This window comes from Alligator mississippiensis, chromosome 3 (assembly GCF_030867095.1).
Source record: "Alligator mississippiensis isolate rAllMis1 chromosome 3, rAllMis1, whole genome shotgun sequence".
Classification (NCBI taxonomy): domain Eukaryota; kingdom Metazoa; phylum Chordata; order Crocodylia; family Alligatoridae; genus Alligator; species Alligator mississippiensis.
In genome coordinates, this window is record NC_081826.1 from 265933078 (window position 1) to 265955516 (window position 22439).

General features: G+C 46.1%; 1 protein-coding gene across 3 annotated transcripts in view; it reads right to left on the bottom strand.

Moving 5' to 3' along the window:
• The window catches only part of RAB3C (RAB3C, member RAS oncogene family), a 314561-nt gene that overhangs the window by 35975 nt on the left and 256147 nt on the right, over positions 1-22439 (bottom strand). For all 3 annotated transcript variants that reach the window (XM_059725156.1, XM_059725155.1, XM_006272456.3), the window contains one exon: positions 5299-5423. In XM_059725156.1, coding sequence (XP_059581139.1) covers positions 5299-5423 — 125 coding nt within the window. The remainder of the gene's footprint in view (positions 1-5298; positions 5424-22439) is intronic.

Here is a 22439-nt window from a genome sequence, read left to right on the forward strand (position 1 = left end):
CCACCCCTCCGTTTCTCTCTGACCCTGCCCCTCTCTCCCACAGCTCACCTGAGCATCATGGAACAGCTGCTCTGGAATCCCCGCTCTCCTCCTGTTCCTTCGCCTTTTTCTTTTTCAGACCTTTCTCCTGCCAGAAGTCTTTTGTTTATTACCACTGTCTCTTCACAGTCCTTTTGAAAATCTAGCTCATAATGAACCTGTGTATTGTTCATTCCAAGTCATAGCTTGAAATAAAATAGCTTGTTAGAGTAAAAATGCTTTATTTGTTCTTGTGTATCACACATGTATATTGCATTTATGTAGTCAGAGGGTAACCATGCATCTCATCTGCCAGCTCTTAGGGTGCCTGTATACATGCTGGGACACTGCTCTGGCACACTGTAATTACAGCTTGCTGCTGGTTTAAGTTAAATCAGACTCCCCCAGCATTACAGCATGCTCTCTGGGCTGGACGGGGCTCTCTGATCCATAGCAGAGCTGGCCCCTCCCCTCTGCTCCCTGGCTGCAGCTATGGCAGAGGCTGCAGGCATCTGCCTGGCTTCCCCCTGCTTCCCCACTCCCCCTCACCACTCCTTGCTGAAGAAGGGAATCCCCATCCCCTCTGCCTTAAACAGACACCTCTCAGCATTAGCTATTAGACCACATACTGGCTATGCTCTGTGCTGTGGCAGACAGGACAAAGGCAGAATCAATGGGTAGCTGGTAATGTCCCTCTGTTGTTTTCTTAATGGAGTGATAAACACTGAGTTAGGACTGATATACACTGTTTTCAAATCCCTCCTGGGCTGGACAGAATGGAGGGAACTCCTCCCAAATCACAACATTCTGCCGGGGTCTGGCCACTCCCCCTCAGCTCAGCACTATGGGAGGGAAGGGAGGGCTGCTCTAGCACCCCCCGGCTTCTAGCCTGAGCCACTGCAGGCATGTGCCAGAACTTTTTCAGTCCAAAGGGGATGTCTGGGTGGTTATAAACTGGTTTAGCCTAGCCAGGTTAGACGAATCTGCAATGACTGAATCAATTCAGGCTCAGGCTTTTTGAATGCCTGTCCCTAGCCCTGGAGTCTGTTGGTGCGTGCTAATTAGTGAGCTCTAGCAGTCTCCACATCTCATGTATTCAGCATCCCCACACTTCAAAATTGAGATGGGGCACTTTAACTAAAGCTTATTGAACGAGTTTTAGTTAAAGTGCCCCCGCTGCCATTTTGAAACATAGGACACTGAATACATGAGCTCCTGCAGGCCCTTTAATTAGAGCCACTTTAAAGTGTCCTCCCTCCCCCACCAAGCACGTGAAAACATGTCCTTGGACCATTTAAAAATAAACAGATGAAATAATAAAACCTTAAAGACAAAAATACAATTCATGAGGTCTTAAAAATAAACTCCTTTCCAACTAGACACCGGGACTTTTTAAAAATTTGGACTGTATATGATTTCCAAAGGTGAAACAACAGGACATTGGCAGAATCAGAATGACAGATCAAGTCTCTTCATCTAAGCTAAGCACAGACATTCAAAAAGCCCAAGGCAGAATCAATCTAATCGACATAGGTTTCTCTAAACTGCATAGATTGGATGGGGAGCTAATGAAACATTTTTGCTCTTTGGTGGGGGAGGCATACAGATGCCTGCACTGATGGAGGTCAGAAGGAGGGAAGCACTCTTGCACACCTCCCAGCCTGCTGGAGCGCAGCTGAGTGCTGGCCTTCCCTGACTATCAGGCAAATGTCCCAAACCCCCAGCTGCCACTGTGGAACCTCTCTCTCATCCAGCCCCAGGCCCCCAGGAAAGCCCCAGAGGGGGTCACCATGGCAACACCCCTCCAAAGCTACCCCTGGAAGCCCAGGGTTGGGTACAGGGTAGCTACAGCTCAGCTACAGCTACAACTCAGCTCATAGTGGCTGTCAGAGCCAGGGGGTGTGTGCCCAATAGCTGATCAGGGATAGTGATGGCCCAGGTCTGTAGAAGCAGCCAGTGCCAGGCACTGGGGACAGGAGCACTCTGTATAAGGGCAGCTGCAGAAGAGAAGCCCTAACCATGGAGGCCCCTGGCCCCAGCTGTTGTGGGGATGAGGCTGGGGCAGGGCCTCTGTCCCCCCTTCTCCCTCACCTGCACTGCTAACAACTGGCTATTCATGGGGGGCAGGACTGGTCAGCCAGGCTGCAGGCAGGGGTAAAGATCATGCCCCACAATGCCCCCCAGCTTTGCTGGCTCAGGCCAGGACAGCCTCCCCTCTGCCACCTAGGTGCCATGCCTCTTGCCTGCGCCTGTGCCTGCTCAGCTATGCCCAGCTCTGGTCCTGTGTGAGCTAGCACAGCTCCAGGGAGCAGAACTGGAGTCCTCCCCTCCTTCCCCTGGAGGCAGGAATCTGCAGCCCCATACCTGTAGCAGAGAAAGGGGGGGACCCTGCAGAAAGAAGGATCAGGCTCCCTAAGCCCTGGCAAAATACAGGCAGTGGCAGCAGGTGCCAAGCATGACTGCAGGAATCACTGTGTACAGCCTGCCAGAGCCCTGCAGGGCCCTTTCTACTCCCACAGAGCCCACCCATTCCTACCTAGGAACATTGTATAAAGATAGAAAATTCCTGAGCTACAGATGCACCCTTCCTTCCCTCCACCCTCCCACACCTGTGGCTGACAGCTTGGAGCTGCTGAGCATGGCCGAGGCTGGTGAGCCACCCTGTGAGGGAAAGTTAGTGGGGAAGCTGCTAACAGACTACCCAGAGAGGTTGTGGACTCTCTATCCTTAGAGGTTTTTAAGACCTGACTAGACAAAGCCTTGGTTGGGATGATCTAGTTGGGGAAGGCCCTGCTTTGAGGAGGGGGTTGAACCAGATGCCCTCCTGAGGTCCCTTCCAGCCCTACTTTATTTATGATTCTATGATTCTATCCCAGGTCTATCTTGAGTTGGGAGGGGATCTGGTACTGAAGTTTGACAGACCGATTTAACCTGAATCCATTTAGTTTGATTCTACATCCATCCAGATCTATCTTAGGCCAGATTCCACAATTTTTAAACCAGTCTATATGCTCCAAACTTTTGTTCTGTTATGGGTATAGACTGGTTTCAGACCACCTAAACCAGAAAAAGTGTAACATCTGCGCTTGGCCTTAAACTACAGTTTCTATTTTCTGTTTCACATAGCCCTTCAAGATACCCAGTGAATCCAGGGAAATTCATCCTACTTTTTCCTCCTTGCCATTCTCCTTCAGGCTGTTTAGCAGGATGTGTGCAGTATATTACTGGAGTGTAGGAATTGCCTTGCAGCATCAGACCCACAGCCTATTCAGTCTAGTATTCTGTCTTGGACAGCAGCTAGAATCAGATGCTTCAGAGAAAGCTGTCTTGGTAGAAAAAAGTGGGACATGCCTTTCATGATAATCTAGGCCTAATTTTAAGTACAGAGACTGGGAGATCATGAAGTTGGCTTTCCAGCACAGACCTTTTTTTGGTAGCCTTAGGTATTATAACTGAAAACTCTTGTGATTTATACAAATGTGCAAGCTCTCTTCAACTCTTGCTAAATTCCTGGCCTTGATGATAACCTGCCAAATCATTATTTTATTTTTTCTACATAAAAACCATTTTAAGGGAGGAAAAAGATTTCTGTGTGACTTAAAAATATAAAACGTTTTAGAACAGAAATCGCACCTTCAGAAAGTGCCAGACTTTTTAATGTCATTTGTTCCTCTCAACAAATTAAGGAATATATATGGTTTTTTGGCGCACCAATTTTGGGTCCTCTGTTCCAATCAATACAGTTTCCTATTAACATGAATAGGCATTACGAGGAAAGAATAGGTCATGTTGATGAAAATGTATTTCTGTCAGAAAAAGTATCACATGCCAAAGTAGTTGTTATAGCAACAACTTGTTTTTATAGAAAACAAAGTATAAAAAAAAGTCAGTTCTCAACTACTGAGGCAATCTGTCCAACCATAATCCATTCTACTAGATGGCAGCAGCTGTTTGGGCAAAGCCTCCTTTTTGTCAGTCTTTCAAGAACTGGTTTATGGTCATTGCTTGTGTGGCTGTTTTGGAGATGTACTTCAGGTGGATAAGTATGAGGAAAGCAAGATCATGGTAATGCTATTAAATAAGTCACCAAGACAAATAGCTAGTAGCAAAGTGTTTTTCAAAAGGGAGAGTGGTTATGACAGGAAGTTAAAATTCAGGTAGCATCATCAAACAATAAACAGTTTGGGGTTGGACCACCCTGACAAACCTGGGTATAAATGCTATTATAATATTATAATCATCCTTTCCCTTGGTACTCATCTAAAGAAAAAAAGACAAGCTAAAGATAGTTACTTGTTCACTAGAATTAAAGAGGGTGCTTGCCAGAGTAAGTTTTAATGACCGGCAAAAAGTATATGACTTGAATATATGGATGCTTGTCCAAATAGCAGGACCTGTGAAATCTGCAAAGATGGGTATGAAAACTTACAAGATCAGATTCTTGTGAGATTACTATTTCTTCATTTCAGTTTGGTCAGAATCACAACAAAAATAGCATTTATTGTGGCAAGAAAGTACTTCCACTGATTGGCAGAATTGTAAAGGACAGAGATGCTAAATGCTGCAAATAATTATCCATGTGGATAACTGTACTTTCCAAGAGGCAGGGTCTGTGAACCAGATTTCATTTATGCCAGTGTAAATGTGAAACAATGTAATGGGAGTTGGAGGAAACTCCTGGCTCAGGCTGTATACATTGTAAATAATAATCCAAATTCCAGAATATGTAAACAGTTTCAGTTCAAATTCTGGAAAAAGGTTCATGGTGATTCTTGAACTGGCTTCGTTTTCCTTTAACATACGTATGAGCTGTGAGGTTTATCCCTTTTGCGAAGTACTTTATGTGGGATTTTTAGATAAACAAGTCTTTTGGCTGTATTCAAGAAATGATATTAGTAGGATTAAAAGAAGAGATAAAAAAATTACCAATTTTAACACCCTGCCCCAGAAAAATTACAGTTAGCTTGTGAGCACCTATAAAGTAGTTACGGGTGGCTGGTGGAAGAAGACAGGTTTTCCTTTGGATACATCAGTCTCAGAATGGTATATATATGAGAAACAAGGCCTCTCTTTTCTCTAATCCTTTTAGAGCTTTAGAAGATTAAATCCCTTGTTCTTATGAAGATGGTGCATGACACATACTATTGCTGCATTTCCTTACAATGGCAGATGGATGCACTTTTCCTGAACCTTTCAGTAAAATCATTGTAGCAATTAGTGCCAGTATTTTGTGCAATGGTACAAATGATCACAAAGCTCTCTTGTCATATCTTTTCTTACCAAGTTGCTCTGCTAAATGTTTGCCTCTCTCAGTAGGGATTATCCGTTCATCCTCCATGTCACATTTGTTACCGACCAAAATAACCTGGGCATTATCCCAAGAGTATGTTTTGATTTGAGTTGACCTTAAAAAAAAAAGAGAGAGAGAGATCAAAGCAAATTTCTCCCAAATCAGTTTCATACAGAATTACAATAAGGCAAATAAGGACAAAACCGATACTGACATTTTGGCTAAAATGTTTAAATAAAGATGGGAGTGAACATTTATGAAAAAAACAAGTATCATCTGCAATCTCCCAAATGATAACAAGGCATGATTTGGGAGATTTTCGGGGAGGGGGGAGGATTTCTACCAGCAGCATTTCTTCTTGAATTCCTGATGAGTAGCTGATATACTTTCCCAACACAAAATAAAGCTGCATTTTAACATTACAGCAAAAATTTAATCACTGCTCTAAAGATAGCAGATTATTCACGTTATGTTCCAGCTTTCAGGATTAGGAATTAATTTATCAGCAAAGCTTCAAAGATTTCCTCACAGTACATTCAATTGTAGCCCTTGGTCTAAAGAAGTTTTCTTATCCAGAAAACTTACTTTCAGTTCATTGTTTCAGAGATTATTTGTCTGTGATTATGTGACAATCTGGCTGTCTTCCCAATGTTCAGGCAGCATGAAATCAGCCTTTATTGTTTGCCAGGATATTTTCTTTTCCTATTATTTGTAGATTGGTGATGAATGGTCAATCAATGGATTTGGTCCCATTATAACGAATGGCCCTGGTTAGGAAATATAGACTTAAATAGCTCTATAATAGCTCTAATTCAGTGGCTACCATGGAAGAGAGAGAATAGGAACATCCTCTTGTTCTGATGTGTTCAGGGCAAGGTAAGATTAATGGATCTGTACAAAGACAGAACAACTGTGTAGCCTCTAGGTCCAGATGCCAGTCTACACCAGCTTGGACCCATGGGGTACATCCACACGAGCGCACACGGTGTGTCTTGCAGCATCTCAAAGCCCTTTGAGATGCTGCAAGAGGTACCTGCGGGAACCAAAAGCATTCCCTGCACTGCAAATTTGCACTGCGGGATCAAAATTAAAGCCCTGGATATCCAGGGGTCAAAAAAAAACGAGGAGGAAAAAAGAGGGGCAGGGCATGGTCCCAGACCATGCCCTGAGGCAACTGGAGGTTTGGTCCTCCACAGCGGTGGTTCTCAACCTTTGGTACCCCCTGCCGATTGACATGGTAAAAACGAAACCAGAACTCCCACTGCGGCACTTCTGGTTTGCTGCCGCGAGCCAAGTCCCACTTTTTTCACCATGACCCAGGGCAAAGCAGTCTGCACGGGGCCTCCCTCACTATCTCCCAGCATGCTGACACTGGGGAATGAAAGCTCTGGTGCACCAGACACAGCAGGAGGGGCAGCGGCTAGAACCAAAACCAAAACACAGCACCTGCGTACCCCCTGCTTGTGTTTTGTGTAACCCCAGGGTCACACATACCATGAGTTGAGAAACACTGCTCCACAGAGCTGCTCTGGTAGCCTGCCATAGCGTCTCTATGGCTGGCCCTCAACTCAGTGCTGAAACATGCTGCCTGCCAGCTGCAGGGAGCTGGACCCCAGCTCCTGCCAGTAAGTAGGAAGTCAGGGGCCTGAAGGAGGGGGGAGGGGACTATGGGGGCACCCCTGCCAACCTCGCCTGCTCCCCTAACCCCCCAATTTCTGCCCTGCCTGGCCCCATCCCCTGCCCCCTCCCTTAGCCCCCTAATTGCTGCCCCACCCAGCCCCATCCCCCACCTGCCCTCGAGGTCCCCCAACTGCTGACCCCTCCCGGCCCCATGCCCTGCCTGCAGCCTGAGCCTCTCCCAATCGCTGCCCCACCCAGCCATAGCATCCCAGGAATTAAAAAAAAAAAAAGCCCCGCACTCACTGGCAGTAGCAGCTGCTGTCAGGGTCACTGGCGCCTCGTGGCAGAGCCCCCCCCCACACAGTGCAGAGCCCAGTGACAGTCACAGTGGCCCCAGATGCCCAACAGTGCATGGAGCCACGCAGCGCCTTGCCAACCCTGGCTGCACCCGCATGATGGGGCAGTGGCAGTGTGGGTGCCAAGTGGCCAGGGCTGGGCCCTGCTGCCCTGTGCTGCATGGCAGGGCTCTGCCGTGAGGCCCCAGTGGCCCCCACAGCAGCTGCTACTGCCAGTGAGTGCGAGGCTTTTTTTTTTTTTAAGTGCTGGGAGGCTGGGGCTGGGAGGATAGCCATCGGAGGGGCTGGGGCTGCAAGCAGGGGGTGGGGCCAGGTGAAGCAGTCATCAGGGAGAGCTGCAGGAGCCAGTGGGGGATGGGGCCAGGTGGGGCAGCAATCTGGAGGACTGGGGAAGCAAGTGGGGGTGGGGCATGTGGCCCTCTGGGGGAGTAGCCCCTGAGGGAGCCATGTGGCTCCTGTTGGAGGGGCTGTGGCCCCTGTTGGGGGGCTGTAGCCCCTGTGGGGGGGCAGTCCGTGAACTGTGCAGGGAGTCTGCGCCCTGTGGGGGGCAGGGAACCCACCCCTCCTGAGCAACCCCCCTGCACAGTCCCTCCACAATCCACCCATACCTACCAACACACCCCATGATCTCCCACATCCCTCCACAGCCACCCACATCCCTCACTCCACTTCCAACTCCCCTCCTGCAAACCCCACATCCCCCCAGCACACGCTCCATGTGCCCAGCTGCTAGACAGGATTAGACCTGCTGGTAGGAGCTGTGGTTACAGGGGCAGCTGTCCCCACATCCTGGTTAATGAGGGGGTCACAGGGAGCTCTAACTGCTCTATGGTAAGAAAACCAAAGGCAAATAGCAAAACATATAGGTATTTAGAATTCATTTTATTATGATGATAGCGACACTGGTTGGCTTCCACATTGCTTTAACACTGTAGATATATCAATAAAATATTGCTCAACTGATTGCTGTCTCTGTCTCTCTCTCTATATATATAGTGATCTTTTGTTTTAACTGTGGAGGGACATGGATTTGGGGGTATTTTACAGAGTGACTTTGGGATTTTTTTTATCTGGGATTTTTCAGTTTTCAAATAGGGTACACCAAAATTCCTGCTAGGGAGGCAAGTGACAGGACCCAGGCAGAAGAGTCAGGAGGACATGCTTGGACAGTTCAAAGCAAACCACTACACTGGGAATATCTTCTGGGTGATAGCTGCCCAGATGGCTGGGCAAGGGCACACATGGCAGTAATGCCACACAAAGGCCATCTGTGCAGCCACAGCCCACTGGCAGCTGGCCCAGAGGGGCAGATGTCTCTACTGGCTGTGCAGTCCCCATCCAGGTCTGGCAGCTGCTCAACAGGTCATAGCCAGGCAGCAGCCCCCACTGCCAGACTGCTGCAGTGGGTCAAGGGTGCAGGGAACTCTCAGGGCTGCTTCAGCAGTTCAGCTGGCACAAGGGGCAGTGTCTCCAGGTACCAACTGGCCAGACCCCAGAAGCTCCTGAGAGCGAGTAGCCCCGAGCTACTTGCCAGGGTGGCTTTTTATACTGATGGGGCCAGGACAGGGAAGCTTTTCATACTGCTGGGGACAGCACAGGTGCTGGTCCTAGGCTCTAGCTCCCCCTGGCTGCAGATCCAGGAGGAGCCAGGCAGGGTTACTGTGCCCCAAGTGGCACAATTTGCCCCACACCAAAGTGCATGTCCAGGCACATGCATTGAGGCAAAAAGCCCCATCTCAAATTTGCACCACTTCTATTTGAGTTGCTGCACGTGCATGTACTCGCATGTCTGGATGCGCTCGTGGGGGCATCCCAACAAGCATGCATGTGTGATTTGTGTCACCACAGACCAGTTTGTAGCGCCACAAACTACACGCATTGCACATACAGGTGCTCGCCATGCTGCCCAAAACTGGAGCCTGGCTAGCCACAGCTATGTTCCAGCTGCCAACCAGGCTCCATGCACTCTGTTACTGGATCCTGAGAGTCCCCCAGGACCTCAGGTAAGGCTGCTGGGGCCAGCCCAGGTGCTGTTCCCAGCCTCCCCTACCCCACCTGGATCTTTTTTCCCTTCAGCCATTGTTTGTGGAGACATGGCCATGGAGTAAGTCAGAGCAACCTGACATCTTCATACAGCTGTCAAGAGTCTGTTAGAACAGCTGGAGATAGCCCAGCCATTCCCCACCTGCACTGCGACCACTGAGACCATTGTACAAGATATACTTCTGGAGTGCTAGCCACATAAGGATTTTATAATACCTGGCAATTTTCAAGGGGCTGATTAGGTGGCTCTTAGGATTGCTTTGCAGATTAAGCAAGAAGTGAAAGTGGGCATAAGGATCAGGATCTGTGTAGTGTTCTAATTAATCTTCTACACTTGTTTCCCACATTAAAGCAGACACTCTACTGAATATTTTTGAAAGCAAGCTCCAAATGGTTATTTTATGTAGTGTATAATCATCAGGTAGTAGAAGTAAAGAAATCTGGAGGGGTTACAGTGTTATTGATAATTATATTCTATTTATAGATACCATCACTCCAGAAATAGGACACTATAAATTAGTTTTGGTAAAACATTTACCTTTGGAATCATGCTGAGTTCTTTGGAATTTCTGGTTAATCAGAATATGATTAATGCTTTTCACAGAGGTACAATGGTCACCATTGTAACCTTGAAAATGGAGTGCCTTAACATCATGCAATGCCAGCTCATTAATAATATTAAATCTTGGTTTTGGTTAACTGTGAGTTGAGAGCCATTAGTATTGCATATTTCAGTAGAAAACTGAAGCTACTTTAAAAGTAAAACATAGACTGAAAAAGTTAGTTGGCATTCAAAGAGCAAAATGCAGTCATTTCTTTCCAGACAAGGATGAAACCTTGGATAAAGATAATATAAAGAAATATCATCTTTTTAAACTAACAAAAATGTTTTAGTTTTGTTTTACTGGCTTATATACCCAAATACCAAAAGAGGAATCTTAGGACTTAAGAATTAGAAAAACCTGTTATTCTAAAACAAAATGTTATTTTTCCTTCTAGTGCTTTAGAAACGATGCATCTAAAATTCCAATACAATAATATCTAGTGAATTAATATCCTCTGATAATCTAACTGGTTTGTGTCTCATGCTTCTTATTTTAATGGTAGTCAACAGTTCTTGTCCTTGATAATGGACAAGAAACTGACCCCATTCAAAATTTCACATGCTGTATGGTCTACTTTTGTTTACAGATCCTTTGTAGTGTAGAAATGTGGTGTCACATGTTCAACTTAACACTTATTGGGTGAAGTTAAAAGGCAAGCAGATACATGTACAAGCATTTTGCATGTGGTAAGTGCCTTTGTGGTACTGCATAGTTGTTTCCTTTTATGTAAGGGTTATCTCCTAACATGTACTAACTTCAAAAAGAGCCTTTTGCATGGGACATTTGGTATGTGTTAAAACCTGTGCAGTATTAAAGTTAGATTACATTCTAATGATTTGCAACCACTGCAATGTGTGAATGTGTGATACCACCTTAAAGGGTACTAATTTTAATACATCACAACATCCTCATGATTTGCAGCTCTTGAAAGTGAATGTATGCAAGGCCCTTAAAGTAGCCAGTACAAATTCCTTCCCCACCCTCTGCCCATTGCAATCTCACATCAATAGGAAAAATGGTTTCAAAATAATTTAATAGGGCTATTGCCATTCTGTTTTCCTTTTGGCACACATTTCAACTAACGGCTTCTACAGATTTTTTTTCCCCACAGCTCTCCACAAAAGTTAACGTAAAGGTCTATTTAAAAACATAAAAATTCCCTTCATTTCAATATATAACCTTGTTTAATGACAGAGACTTCTAACTGAACCAAAACACATAGTAATGTCCTTACAAAGAACTTTAGCCTCAAAAAGATTGAAGACATGAAAAGGCAAAGCTGAAGTTTTCAGTGAGCTGAATACAGCAATTCTTGTTCAGTCTAAATGATCTACTGTATATCAATAGTAATTTACCCTGTAAATTTGTCACATTCTAGTTGCATAGTAAGCAAGCAATCTGCAGAATGCTTGAATGTTTACAATACACAGACACCAGAGAGGCAGGTTAATGCAGAGGTTCAATGATTCATTAATTTCTGTGATGGACACAAGTCTTGATTTCCCCATGCTTCCTTTCAGCTATATTTCTTGTAGCATAAGAGTGCTGCTGGAATGCTGACTAAAGCAACACTATTTTCTTTTACATAAATTGTATGGCATTCTACATAAATAGCTGAAAACACTAAAAATTACAATAGTGTTAATATACTAATTTGGACTATTACAGACCTTAGAATCAGAATCACAGAACATGAGGGTTGGAAGGGACCTCAGGAGGTCATCTAGTACAACCCCCTGCTCAAAGCAGGACCAGCCCCAATTAGATCATCGCAGGCAAAGCTTTGTCTAGGCAGGATTTGAAACCCCACAAGAATGGAGCCTTTGCCACCTCTCTGGGTAACCTGTCCCAGTGTTTTACTACCCTCTTAGTCATGAACAACGCATGCCCCTGGAGGCTAGGAGGCCAAGGCAACTGACCACAGGCGGCGGCAGTGGTGGCAGCAGCAGAGGTGCGGTGGTGGTGAGTGGGAACTGCTCTTAGGTGGTCGCGGTGATGTCAGTGGTGAGGACGGGCTGAGCGGGGACCACCCATAGGCAGCTGCAGTGGTGTTGGCAGCAAGTGGGGGTGGCAAGCAGGGACCACCCGCAGCTGCCATCCGTGTGGTCAGCGGTAGTGAGTGGGATGCCCATGGCCACCAGCAAACATGTTGGCAGAGGGAGTGAGGTGCAGTGACCGCCTGCAGAAGCTGGCAGTGGCTTTGGTGGCAGCAAATCTCGGGGGGGCACGTGCCCCCTTGTGCCGCCGCTATGTGTTGCCTATGATCCTAGTGAGAAAATTCTTTCTAATATTTAACCTAAACTTCCCTTGCTGCAACATGAGACTGCTGTTCCTTGTTCTGTCAGAACCTCTCTCAGAATAGGATAATATTCCTTTTCATTATATTTGGTGGCATCAAGCATTGCATACAAATGTCTTCATAAAGGCAGCTACTAAATTCTATTGTCTTCAAGGTGTGCAAACACAGTACTAGACCTTATTTCTCCACGAAGACGACTAAGTGGCCCCTACTATTAAACATGGTTCTACTGCCTAAATTCCACTGAATGCCTGCATTCTTTATGCATCTCCACTTTTGCCCTGTCTAAACATGACCTACCATGTATACAGGCAAACAGTATAAGACAATCACCAATTATATGCCATTGTGATCCAATTTCATTTTACAGATTTGTTCAAGTCCTCCAACACTGTAGCTGGAAAAAAACCCCCAAACCAAAGTAGTTTTCTGGTTAAGACCAGTAGCAATGGTTAGGACTGCCTTGCCCAGCACACAACGTTCCTAGCTTACGTTAACCTGAGAAAATTTGACCCTGAAGTCCCCAGTTCTAGGACAATGCTCTGATTACTAGAAGCAGACCTGAGCACTCTGTATACCTCTCCTACTGAAGCTGGCCAATGGGGCAGTCAAAAGGAGTTCATGGGAGCAAAAGGGTCACAAGCTTGTAGAAGCCTGACTCTGTGGCCCAGTGAGAGGGGCTCTGCCTTAGAAAAAATTGGTTCTAGGATCCTGGCCCCTATTCCCAATGATGGTCATGATTTTTTAATTAAATAATTATTGGATAAAATGTGTTGACCGCATTGTGTACACAGAGCAGGATTCTTCATATTGTGCTCCACCTGCTTGAAATTCACTCCCCACAGGACTGGAATACTGTACAGTTTGGAAAGCTACTAGTGACAGTCCCCATCTATACAGGAACTATCTGTTAGAATCTTTAAAATGAAGTGTGGACCTGTGTGAGGGAGTGAAAAGAAAGCCTGATGGATTGGTGGTAGTTTCTGACTTTCCATTCTCACTACTTCACTCTACCTTATGGAATGCCAGCCTCATCTCTCCTGGAATCATTCTTTTTGTGACACACTTTATTACACGTCCATGTCACTCAGAAGGCTGAAGCAGACACACAAATGTTTGGTAAGAAATTTGTTTTCAAATTATGCTGTTCAATGCAGACCAGTCTCCTTTTGCGTGCACTGATGCCATTCCATTGGACACTCTTTTAATTGACAAGTAATTCAGAATAATGCTGTTACTTATACAGTGTTACTCCAGATTGGTGTAAGTGATGCATTGGGTAACATGTATAAACAGCAGGTAGGGGCCAGAACTCAGGGGTCCTGTATTCCAAGGTCAGTCAGTATCTAGCTCTCTAGGACAGAGAACCAGGCTGTTCATTGTTTGCTGCCTTGGCTGCCCAATAGGCATACTTCAACAGGAAGGAGCAAAAGATGCTCTCAGACTAGTTTCGTGGTTAGGCCACTGCATTCAAACTTCTGAGAAGACTAGATTTCCCATGTTGTGGAGAAGTTCTGCAACCACTGTGCTATTTATGGGGAATAAAGAAGATTTATTTCATACTGAAGTCAGGCTGCAGGCTCACTGATTTAGGTTGATATGTATTCTCTCAAGTCCTGATTATATGAAGACATCTTATTATATGAAGCCAGCCTATTAAGTGGGTACTTTGCATCGGTTTTTCATCAGTCCCACGGGATGCCCCTGCCCATTACGGGACAGGGAGGCCTGGGTGAGGGAGATTTTTTTTCCTCCATCAATGCTGACCTTGTGAAGGAACACCTTGAGAGGCTGGACACCTTCAAGTCAGCTGGCGCTGACAATCTACACCCCAAGATACTTAAGGAGCTGGTTAGCATCATAGCTCAGCCCCTCGCATGGATCTTCAAGAACTCCTGGTGCGCTGGTGAAGTGCCCAAAGATTGGAAGAAGGCCAATGTGGTACCTATCTTCAAGAAAGGGAGGAAAGTGGATCTGGCAAACTACAGGCCCATCAGCCTGACCTCTATCCTGGGAAAAGTCTTAGAAAAGATTATCAGAGGCCATTCTTAACAGACTGGCCGATGGCAACATCCTGAGGGATAGCCAGCATGGGTTTGTTGCAGGTAGGTCTTGCTTGACCAATCTTATTTCCTTTTATGACCAGGTGACCTATCACCTGGACAAGGGAGAGAAGATTGATGTCGTATATCTTGACTTCAAAAAAGCCTTTGATCTGGTTTCCCATGATCACCTCTTGGCAAAATTGGCTAACTCGGCCTCGGGTCCACCATGATCTGCTGGCTGGGGAATTGGCTCTGTGGTCAGACCCAGAGGGTGGTGGTTGATGGAAGTCAATCGTCATGGTGCCCTGTGACCAGTGGGGTCCCTCAAGACTCTGCCCTTGGACCTATATTGTTCAACATCCCGTTGTACTCAGCCTTGGTGAAGCCACAGCTGGAGTACTGCATCTAGTTTTGGACTCCACAATTCAAAAAGGATGTGGAGAAGCTTGAGAGAATCCAGAGAAGAGCCACGCGCATGATCAGTGGTCAGGAAAACAGAGCTTACAATGACAGGCTGAGAGCTATGGGACTCTTCAGCCTGGAAAAGAAATCTGATGGCCACCTATAAGTTTATCAGGGGTGTTCACCCGGATCTGGGGGAATGATTGTTCACCAGAGTGCCCCAAGGGATGACAAGGTTGAACAGTTATAAACTCCTGCAAGACCATTTCAGGCTGGACATAAGGAAGCATTTCTTTACTGTCCGAGCCCCCAAGGTCTGGAATAGCCTGCCATCAGACGTGGTTCAAGCATCTACTTTGAACACCTTCAAGAGAAATTTGGATGCTTATCTTGCTGGGATCCTATGACCCCAGCTGATTTCCTACCCCTGGGGCAGGGGGCTGGACTCGATGATCTTCCGAGGTCCCTTCCAGCCCTAATGTCTATGAAATCTATGAAATCTTCTTTTTATGTTGTCAAGAGCAAGATGAATCACAACAAGACAGTTTTATGTACAGGTTAAAACTCTGCATTGACTGAACTGAGAGGTAATCACTTCCTGGATGAAGCAGGATCTATCTCTAGAAATGCCATAAGACTGTCCATTAGAAAGAACAGGAGACCCTGATATTCTGCAAGATGAAATAGGATCTGCCTCTGGAGGTGCACTATGTTTCCCACTGAATGGACAGAAAAGCAAAGTGCCTCTTCAGGTTCCTGGCTGCATTATCTTCATCAATGACCTGCATAGGCAGAGGGAGAAAAAACATTTTGGGTACTGAGCATGTGTACACAGGTGTACCTTACCCCCCCCCCACAAGCAGGACAGTCTGTAGGGGGAGGGAAAAGGGGTATGGGAGTGGGGGAGGGAGTGAGCCTGGGACTGGGCAGGGATGGGGGGGGAGCTGAGCTGAGCCGGGCCCAGGATTGTGATCGGAGACGGGGCCAAGGTCAAGAACCACTGCACCCATGCGGCCGCCCCTTCCCCCATGCCCAGTATCACTGCCTGGTGTCAGCACCCTCTGCACTGATGAATCCACCACCCCCTAGCCCAGCATTGACCCTGACTGCCTCCCTACACTAGCCCTGGCCCCGCACCACCCGGGTGGCCTGGAGCCAGGGTCCGGAGTGGGGCCAGCCTCAGCTGTGCTGCCAGGCTGGAGGGTATGGAACCTCTAGGGCCCCCGTGCCTATCCCACCCTGAGTTGTCATTGCTCTCCCAGGGTCATGGGGATGGGTGATGGCTTCTGCTGCTGCATGTATCCCAGGAGCACATGAGGGGGCATGTCCCCCCGGATTGGCATGGGGCAGGGCATGGCGCCACTGGGGGCTGGAGTGGAGGCTGCACTTGGCTCTTCCCAGTCCACCCCGCCCTGTCCCCTCAACCTAGAACAGCTCAGTGCAGCCCTGGTTCCAGCCTAAAGAGGCAGCCTGCCCTACCCTGCCCCACACAGATCCGGGGGCATATGCCCCCCGTGCCTTCCAGGGTGTGGGTAGCAGCAGGAGCTGTGCCCCCCTGACAATCCACTTGCAGCTCAGTCCTGAGCCCTGCCAGCTATGCAGCACCTGCCCCTTTCCTAGCCCCAGCCCCAGCCCCAGCCCCAGCCCCAGCCCCAGCCCCAGCATACTCCCTCCTCACCCCTGCTGCACCAAAAGCCCGCAGCCTGGCTGCCTTGTAGCCCTACTGCTGCCCCGCTTGGGGTGGGGGGGGTAAGCCTCATTAGCCGCTCCCCCCCTTCCACTGCCTATGATAACCTGGAAGATGGGATGGAGTACACCCTCAGCAAGTTTCCCCTCTATATGGCACTGGTGAGTTATGTCCAGTTTGGGCCCCCCCACTAAAGGAAGGATGTAGAGAAAGTGGAAAGAGTTCAGATAGATAGTCTAACATGGTACAAGTACATATGCCAAATTGGATGCTAATTCTTAGTAGGACTCTTAGAGCACATTTTAGCCTGCTGGCAGGGGGTTATCACCCAATGTATGGTTCAGTTATAAAGTTGTGGTGTAGCATGCCTTTCATTTTGTTAAAGGATATGTGTCCCAAGAGAAATTATGGCCTACTAAATGTCAGAAATTAGAGCCAGGGCTCCTGAGAGCTAATCCTAAAAGAAAAGAAGAGAGTTTTCATCTATCTTTCATTAACAAAAGCTCTGCCCCCAGGACTCAATAGCAGAAGTTCACCTCCCCTGCTTTTGACAGGATTGAAACTTTCATCTATTAAATGGGCAGATCCCATGAGCTGTGTTTTTTCCCTCCTAGCTTTATTATTTTGTATGGAAATATGTTATACTCTCTATTTAAAAATACCCACAATAAAATAAATAAATAAAATAAAATAGCCACATTTCTTAGTAGTCTAATACCTCATCCCATTACACAGTCTTTCTTTCACAGTTTCAATTTCCACATAGATGTGCTCTTTTATGCAAATATTCTAAAAATACAATTTCTTTTAGCACTATCTTTTGCATTATATATATATATTTAGCTAAAGACACTTGGCTAGTCAAGAATAATGAAACCCTTCTATTGAGAGTTGTAACCCACACATTGTTTGGATTCAGAGCCTTTCAAGAAGTGCTGTAATATTCACATGGTCTAGGTTCATTATTTGGATCACTGAGTTTTGTAGGTGAAATATCTGGTAAATCACATGCACTGGCAACAGACAGTCCTTTATCGACTACACTCCAGAGGGGGGCTCCTGAACATTGTTTATTCCAGCAAGTTCTAGGAACATATTGTACTTCTGATGTGCTAGTTCCAAACAGGCATATGCAATTAAGTGGAGTGCAGCATCCTGCCAGGGAAACATTTATATGCTGAGGCTACTGCTGTGCTGAGGCGCCAGGTAGTTTCTAACAATTCCTTTTTTTTTTTTTTTTTTGAACAATTCTCTAAAAAGTCAGTAGGTTGGCTGAGCGGTTAGCTGTTGCAGGTTGTTGCATGCATTAAGGTAGAGCCCACATTATCTTTATTATAACTGTTTTGGTTACTGAATCCTCATCATTTTTAGGGTCAGGTAAACATCTGTAAGTTTATAATGCCTCCAATTCCTCACTCCCAAATTAGTTCCTTTCCCTTGTTTTCAGGAGTCTTTTGGGGGCAGAAAGCTAACTGGCTGGTACCTCTGTGTAGAAAACATAGGAGGACTGGTCTTCCTTTGCCATTTCCAGGCAGCATCACTTTCCATTAATAACTGAGGTGGTAGGAGGCATTTCCTTCACTCTTTTGTGGAGTGAGAGAATGAGAAGTAATTGGAATGATGTGAAGCATCTCACCAAATGCTCTCCCCATTGAGAAATGTCATGTTTTCTCACTCTACCTTTAAGACCTTTATTATCCTCTTGTCTTCCCTGCTCTCTCCCAGTCAGCTATGGGCTAGGAGAAGGATAAGGGGAGCACAGAACTGCTTCATTTGCCACAGTTGGTTCCTGTTGAGTTCAAGATGAGGGGAGTCATTGAGATGTGCCTGCTTCCAGGCTGCTCTCAGACTCTGCAGCAGAGGACAGACCAGCTGAGCAAGGAGACAGATTTGGGTCAAAACGGTTTACGCAATGTCTCTCCCTGACACCTTCCTGGTTTAAGTTAAATCAGAGTTCTCCAGCATCCCAGATGCTTTGTGATCCTGGGTGGGGCTCTGCTTTCTGCTCCAGCCCAGCAGGGGTGGCCCCTCTCCTCTGCTCCCTGGCTGGAGTTCCAGCAGATACTGCAGTTACAGATGCTTCTGCCTGGCTTCCTCCTGCACCCTCGCCCTCCCCCCCCCCATCCCAGGTCCCTGCTCAAGCAAGGATTCCCTCCTTCTCTCTGCCTTACAGACACCTCTCAGTATTAGCTAGCATACCACATGCTGGCTATGGTCTGTACTGTGGGAGACAGGACAATGGCAGACAGGACAGTACCAGCTTAGGGCTTTTTGGAACTAATCAACACGTAGCTGGTAATGTCTCTCCATTCCTTCCTTGGAAAAAGTTGTTTAAGAGCTTGAACTAATGAGAGAAGCTGTTGTCTTGCTGATGGGCTGACAAATGCTAACAACTCCCTGCTGTGTAACTCAATGCTCTGTTATCAACAGTGCGTTGGGGGGGGGGGGGGAGTGGGTCTCCCTAATCAGAACATCCAGCCAGGGCCTGGCCAGATAAGCTCAACACTGTGGAAGAGAAGGGAGAGCTGTTCTAGTGCCCCCACAGCTTCTAGCTGGAGCCACTGCAGGCATATGCCTGCATTTCTTTAGTCCAGAGGGGATGTCTGTGTGGTTACACAGACATCCCCTCTGGACTAAACCAATTTAGCCTTGCCAGGTTAAGACTGAGTCAATTTGAGGCTTTTTGAATGATGTCCCTAGCCCCAATGGCTAATATAGATTTATGTCCACCTGCCCCCAAGAGCATCTGGCTAATTAGTGAAATCATAAGAGAAGATAAAAGTAACCAACCAAAGTTTTTAATAGTCATCAATGAGAAAATGCTGGTTTTTGGGTATACTTTGATTATAAGAAATTTCAGGGGTAGTTGGCATGTAGGCATCTCTTAATAGGTTCTCTCTGGATCATTCTACTGCTAGTTTTGTGACTCCAGTTCTTAGTGATGAGATTCCTTTGGGTCCCACTGTACTGCTGAATAAATCTATTTTGTATCTATTCCATTTCAACTACCTTTCTAAGAGGACAAAATATGAATGCATTGGAGAGAGCAGGCTAAGATGCTACTGCCAGACATTGTTCCAGCATGGCCAGGGAAAGAGGAGGGTGAAGAATGGTGGAACACAAGATAGTGAAAAAAACCATCTATTTCTTCAGTACCCCAGTTCCATATACAATAGGGAGGAAACCAGATTCACTGAAAAGATGATAGCAGCAGTGTAAATGGGATATAGCAACCTTTCCATTGTTTGTTCACTGATTTTTTACTAACATTAGGCCTTAATGTGTTAATATGGACAGACTGTTCAAACAACATCTGATAAACTGAACAACATTAAAATTTCTGTCTGAATTAAAGGGAAAATGAAGTGAAAAATGCCCTCTGATTGTGAAATTAGCTAGCATGTGAGGAGCCAGAAGAATACCAATGACTCAGCACCTCCTTCTGACTGTCTTTATCTCAGTTCTGCAGGGTCCCACTGTGTGCATCTTCCAACTAGAGCCTACACTTTTAACCTTGCCTGGAAGGAAGATAAATTGATGATGCAGAAGCTGTGTGACAGGTGTGGCACTAACGAAGTTCTGGTTTATTTGCAGCTAGCAGACTAGTCAAGAGAAAATGAGCATTACACAGAACATTACAGCTGCTCTACTCCAGCAGGAGCTATATAGACTGTAAGTAGAATGTATTTACTTTTGCGAACTATTTTGTTTTGTGAACAAGACTGAAAAGAAACTTTATCAGGAGAATCCACCATAAGCCTGTGAGGCAGCAGCTTCATTCATGAAATCACAAGCGCCACATTTCAGTTCTGACAAGTCCTAAGATAACAAGAATAAAAAGGTATTTATAGTCCTGCTGGCTGGTAGCAGTGAGTTAACTTCCTGATCAAATACATGTATTTTGTTTTGATAACACCATGCTAGGAAAAGTGACTTAAAGGAGCTAAGCTCTCTTTTCACTAGCAACTTAGTGCCTTCAGAAAAAGAAGAGCTAAAAATTAAACCAAAATCCTGACACACTAAGTGTTTTCTTAGTGAACGACATCTGTTCTCAGGCCAGTATGCTAACAACACTCCATTATCACAACATGGTATTTCAATAATGTCAGCTATTGTGAGTGTTTTGGATGTGCAGTTAACACAGCATAGTGAGAATAGACATGCTATTTTTATTAACTATATAATTCAGCATGGCACTTACAGTATGGTAGATGGGCATCATGGCTAGGGACAGACATTCAAAAAGCCTGAGAGTGAATTAATTCAATCTTTGCAGTTTAGTATAATCTGCCTGGGCTGAATTAGTCTGTAATTGCCCAGACATCCCCTCTGGACTGAAAAAGTGCTGGCACATGCCTGCAGTAGCTCAGGCTACAGCAGCCCTCCCATCCCTTTTACAGTGCTGAGCTAAAGGGGAAGCATGGCCAGGCCCCGGCAGGACACTCTGATTAGGGAGGGGTTCCCCCCCATCCTGATCATCCCAACAAGAAATTGATAACACAGTGTTTATCACCCGTAACTTGGTGTTTATCAGCCCATTAAGAAAACAACAGAGGGACATTACCAGCTACCTGCTGACTCTGCCTTTGTCCCATCTGCTACAGCATGGACCATAACTAGCATGTGGCCTGCTAGCTAATGCTGAGAAGATTCCTGCTTCAGCAGGGAGTGGGGGGGGGGGGGCGGGGCGGGGGAGGGTAGGGGAAAGCCAGGCAGATGCCTGCAGTCTCTGCCAGAGCTACAGCCAGGGAGCACAGGGGAGGGGTCAGCTGTGCTGTAGAGCAGAGAGCCGCGCCCAGCCCAAAGAGCATGCTGGGATGCTGGGGGAGTCTGGTTTAACTTAAACCAGCAAGGGGTCTGGGACAGGCCTTGCATAAACTGGTTTAACCCAAATCAGTTGAGTCTGATACTACATTCAACCAGGTTTATCTCAAACCAGTTTCAGCTCTTTTCAAACTGGTTTATATGCCCTGAACATCTTTCTGTTACAGATTTAAACCAGTTTCTGATCACTTAAACTGGTTTATGTGTAATATCTGTCCCTAGCGCATGATGATAAAATACAGTCTAAGTATAAACATTTGAACGTTCTTCCTTTCTGGGAATCCTGTTACCTATTAAATACATATGCACCCTCCTACCCATATCCCTCAGGAAGCATAAGGGGCAGGGCACTATATTCAGGCCTCAGAAAATCCAAACTGGTTCCCAAAGGAACCCAGGGCTCCTTATGCATCCTCCTCCTTTGAGTTCTGCAGTCTCCTTAGAACAATCACTTGCCTTTTTTTCTGCCCTCCATATTGTTTTGTTTCTCTGCCCTTTCCCAGTCCTCTTTTTCACCAATTTATCATCTTCTTAGTTTCTCTTTCCCTTTTCTGAGTGTCCATTTTTCTTCTACCCCCTAAGACTGCCTACATTTCTTTAACTGATCTTTTTCCTGCTTTCAAGTTTTCTTTCCCTTCTTCTTTCATGGATCATTGCCACTCACTCTGTTCCCAACCTTGCCAGTATAGTCCATGATAGGCGTCTTAGAGTACAAAATTTGCATATAGAAGACTTGCCCCTCTGAGTGCCCTGTCAAATGTTGCATTTTGAGCTGCTCAAATATTGATCAGTGTCCGTGCTAGATAAGTTTAGAGTAGTCACATCTTCAGGCTAAAAACCTTCTCTGATCTGCACAGCTGTGACTTGCCACTAGGGCTAAGTACAGATAGTCAAAAAGCCTGAGGCTGAATCCATTCAATCATTACAGGTTAGTTTAGGCTGCATAGATTGAACCAATAAGTAAGTGAACAGACATTCACTTTTGATTCCAGAAATGCAGCCATGTACCTGCAGTGGCGCAGGCCAGAAGGTGGGAGGCGCTAGAGCATGCTTCCCTGCTCTGCTAGAGCAGACAGCTTGAATCTGGAGGCAACCTGGGACAGAAGTTCAATAAACCATTATAACCTGAATCAGTTAAGTCTGATATTACATCCATCCAGGTTTATCTTAAACTGATTTCAGCCATTTTGAAAGCAGTTTATGCACAGAACTTCTCTTGTGTTACAGCTTTGAGCTGGTTTGCAATCACT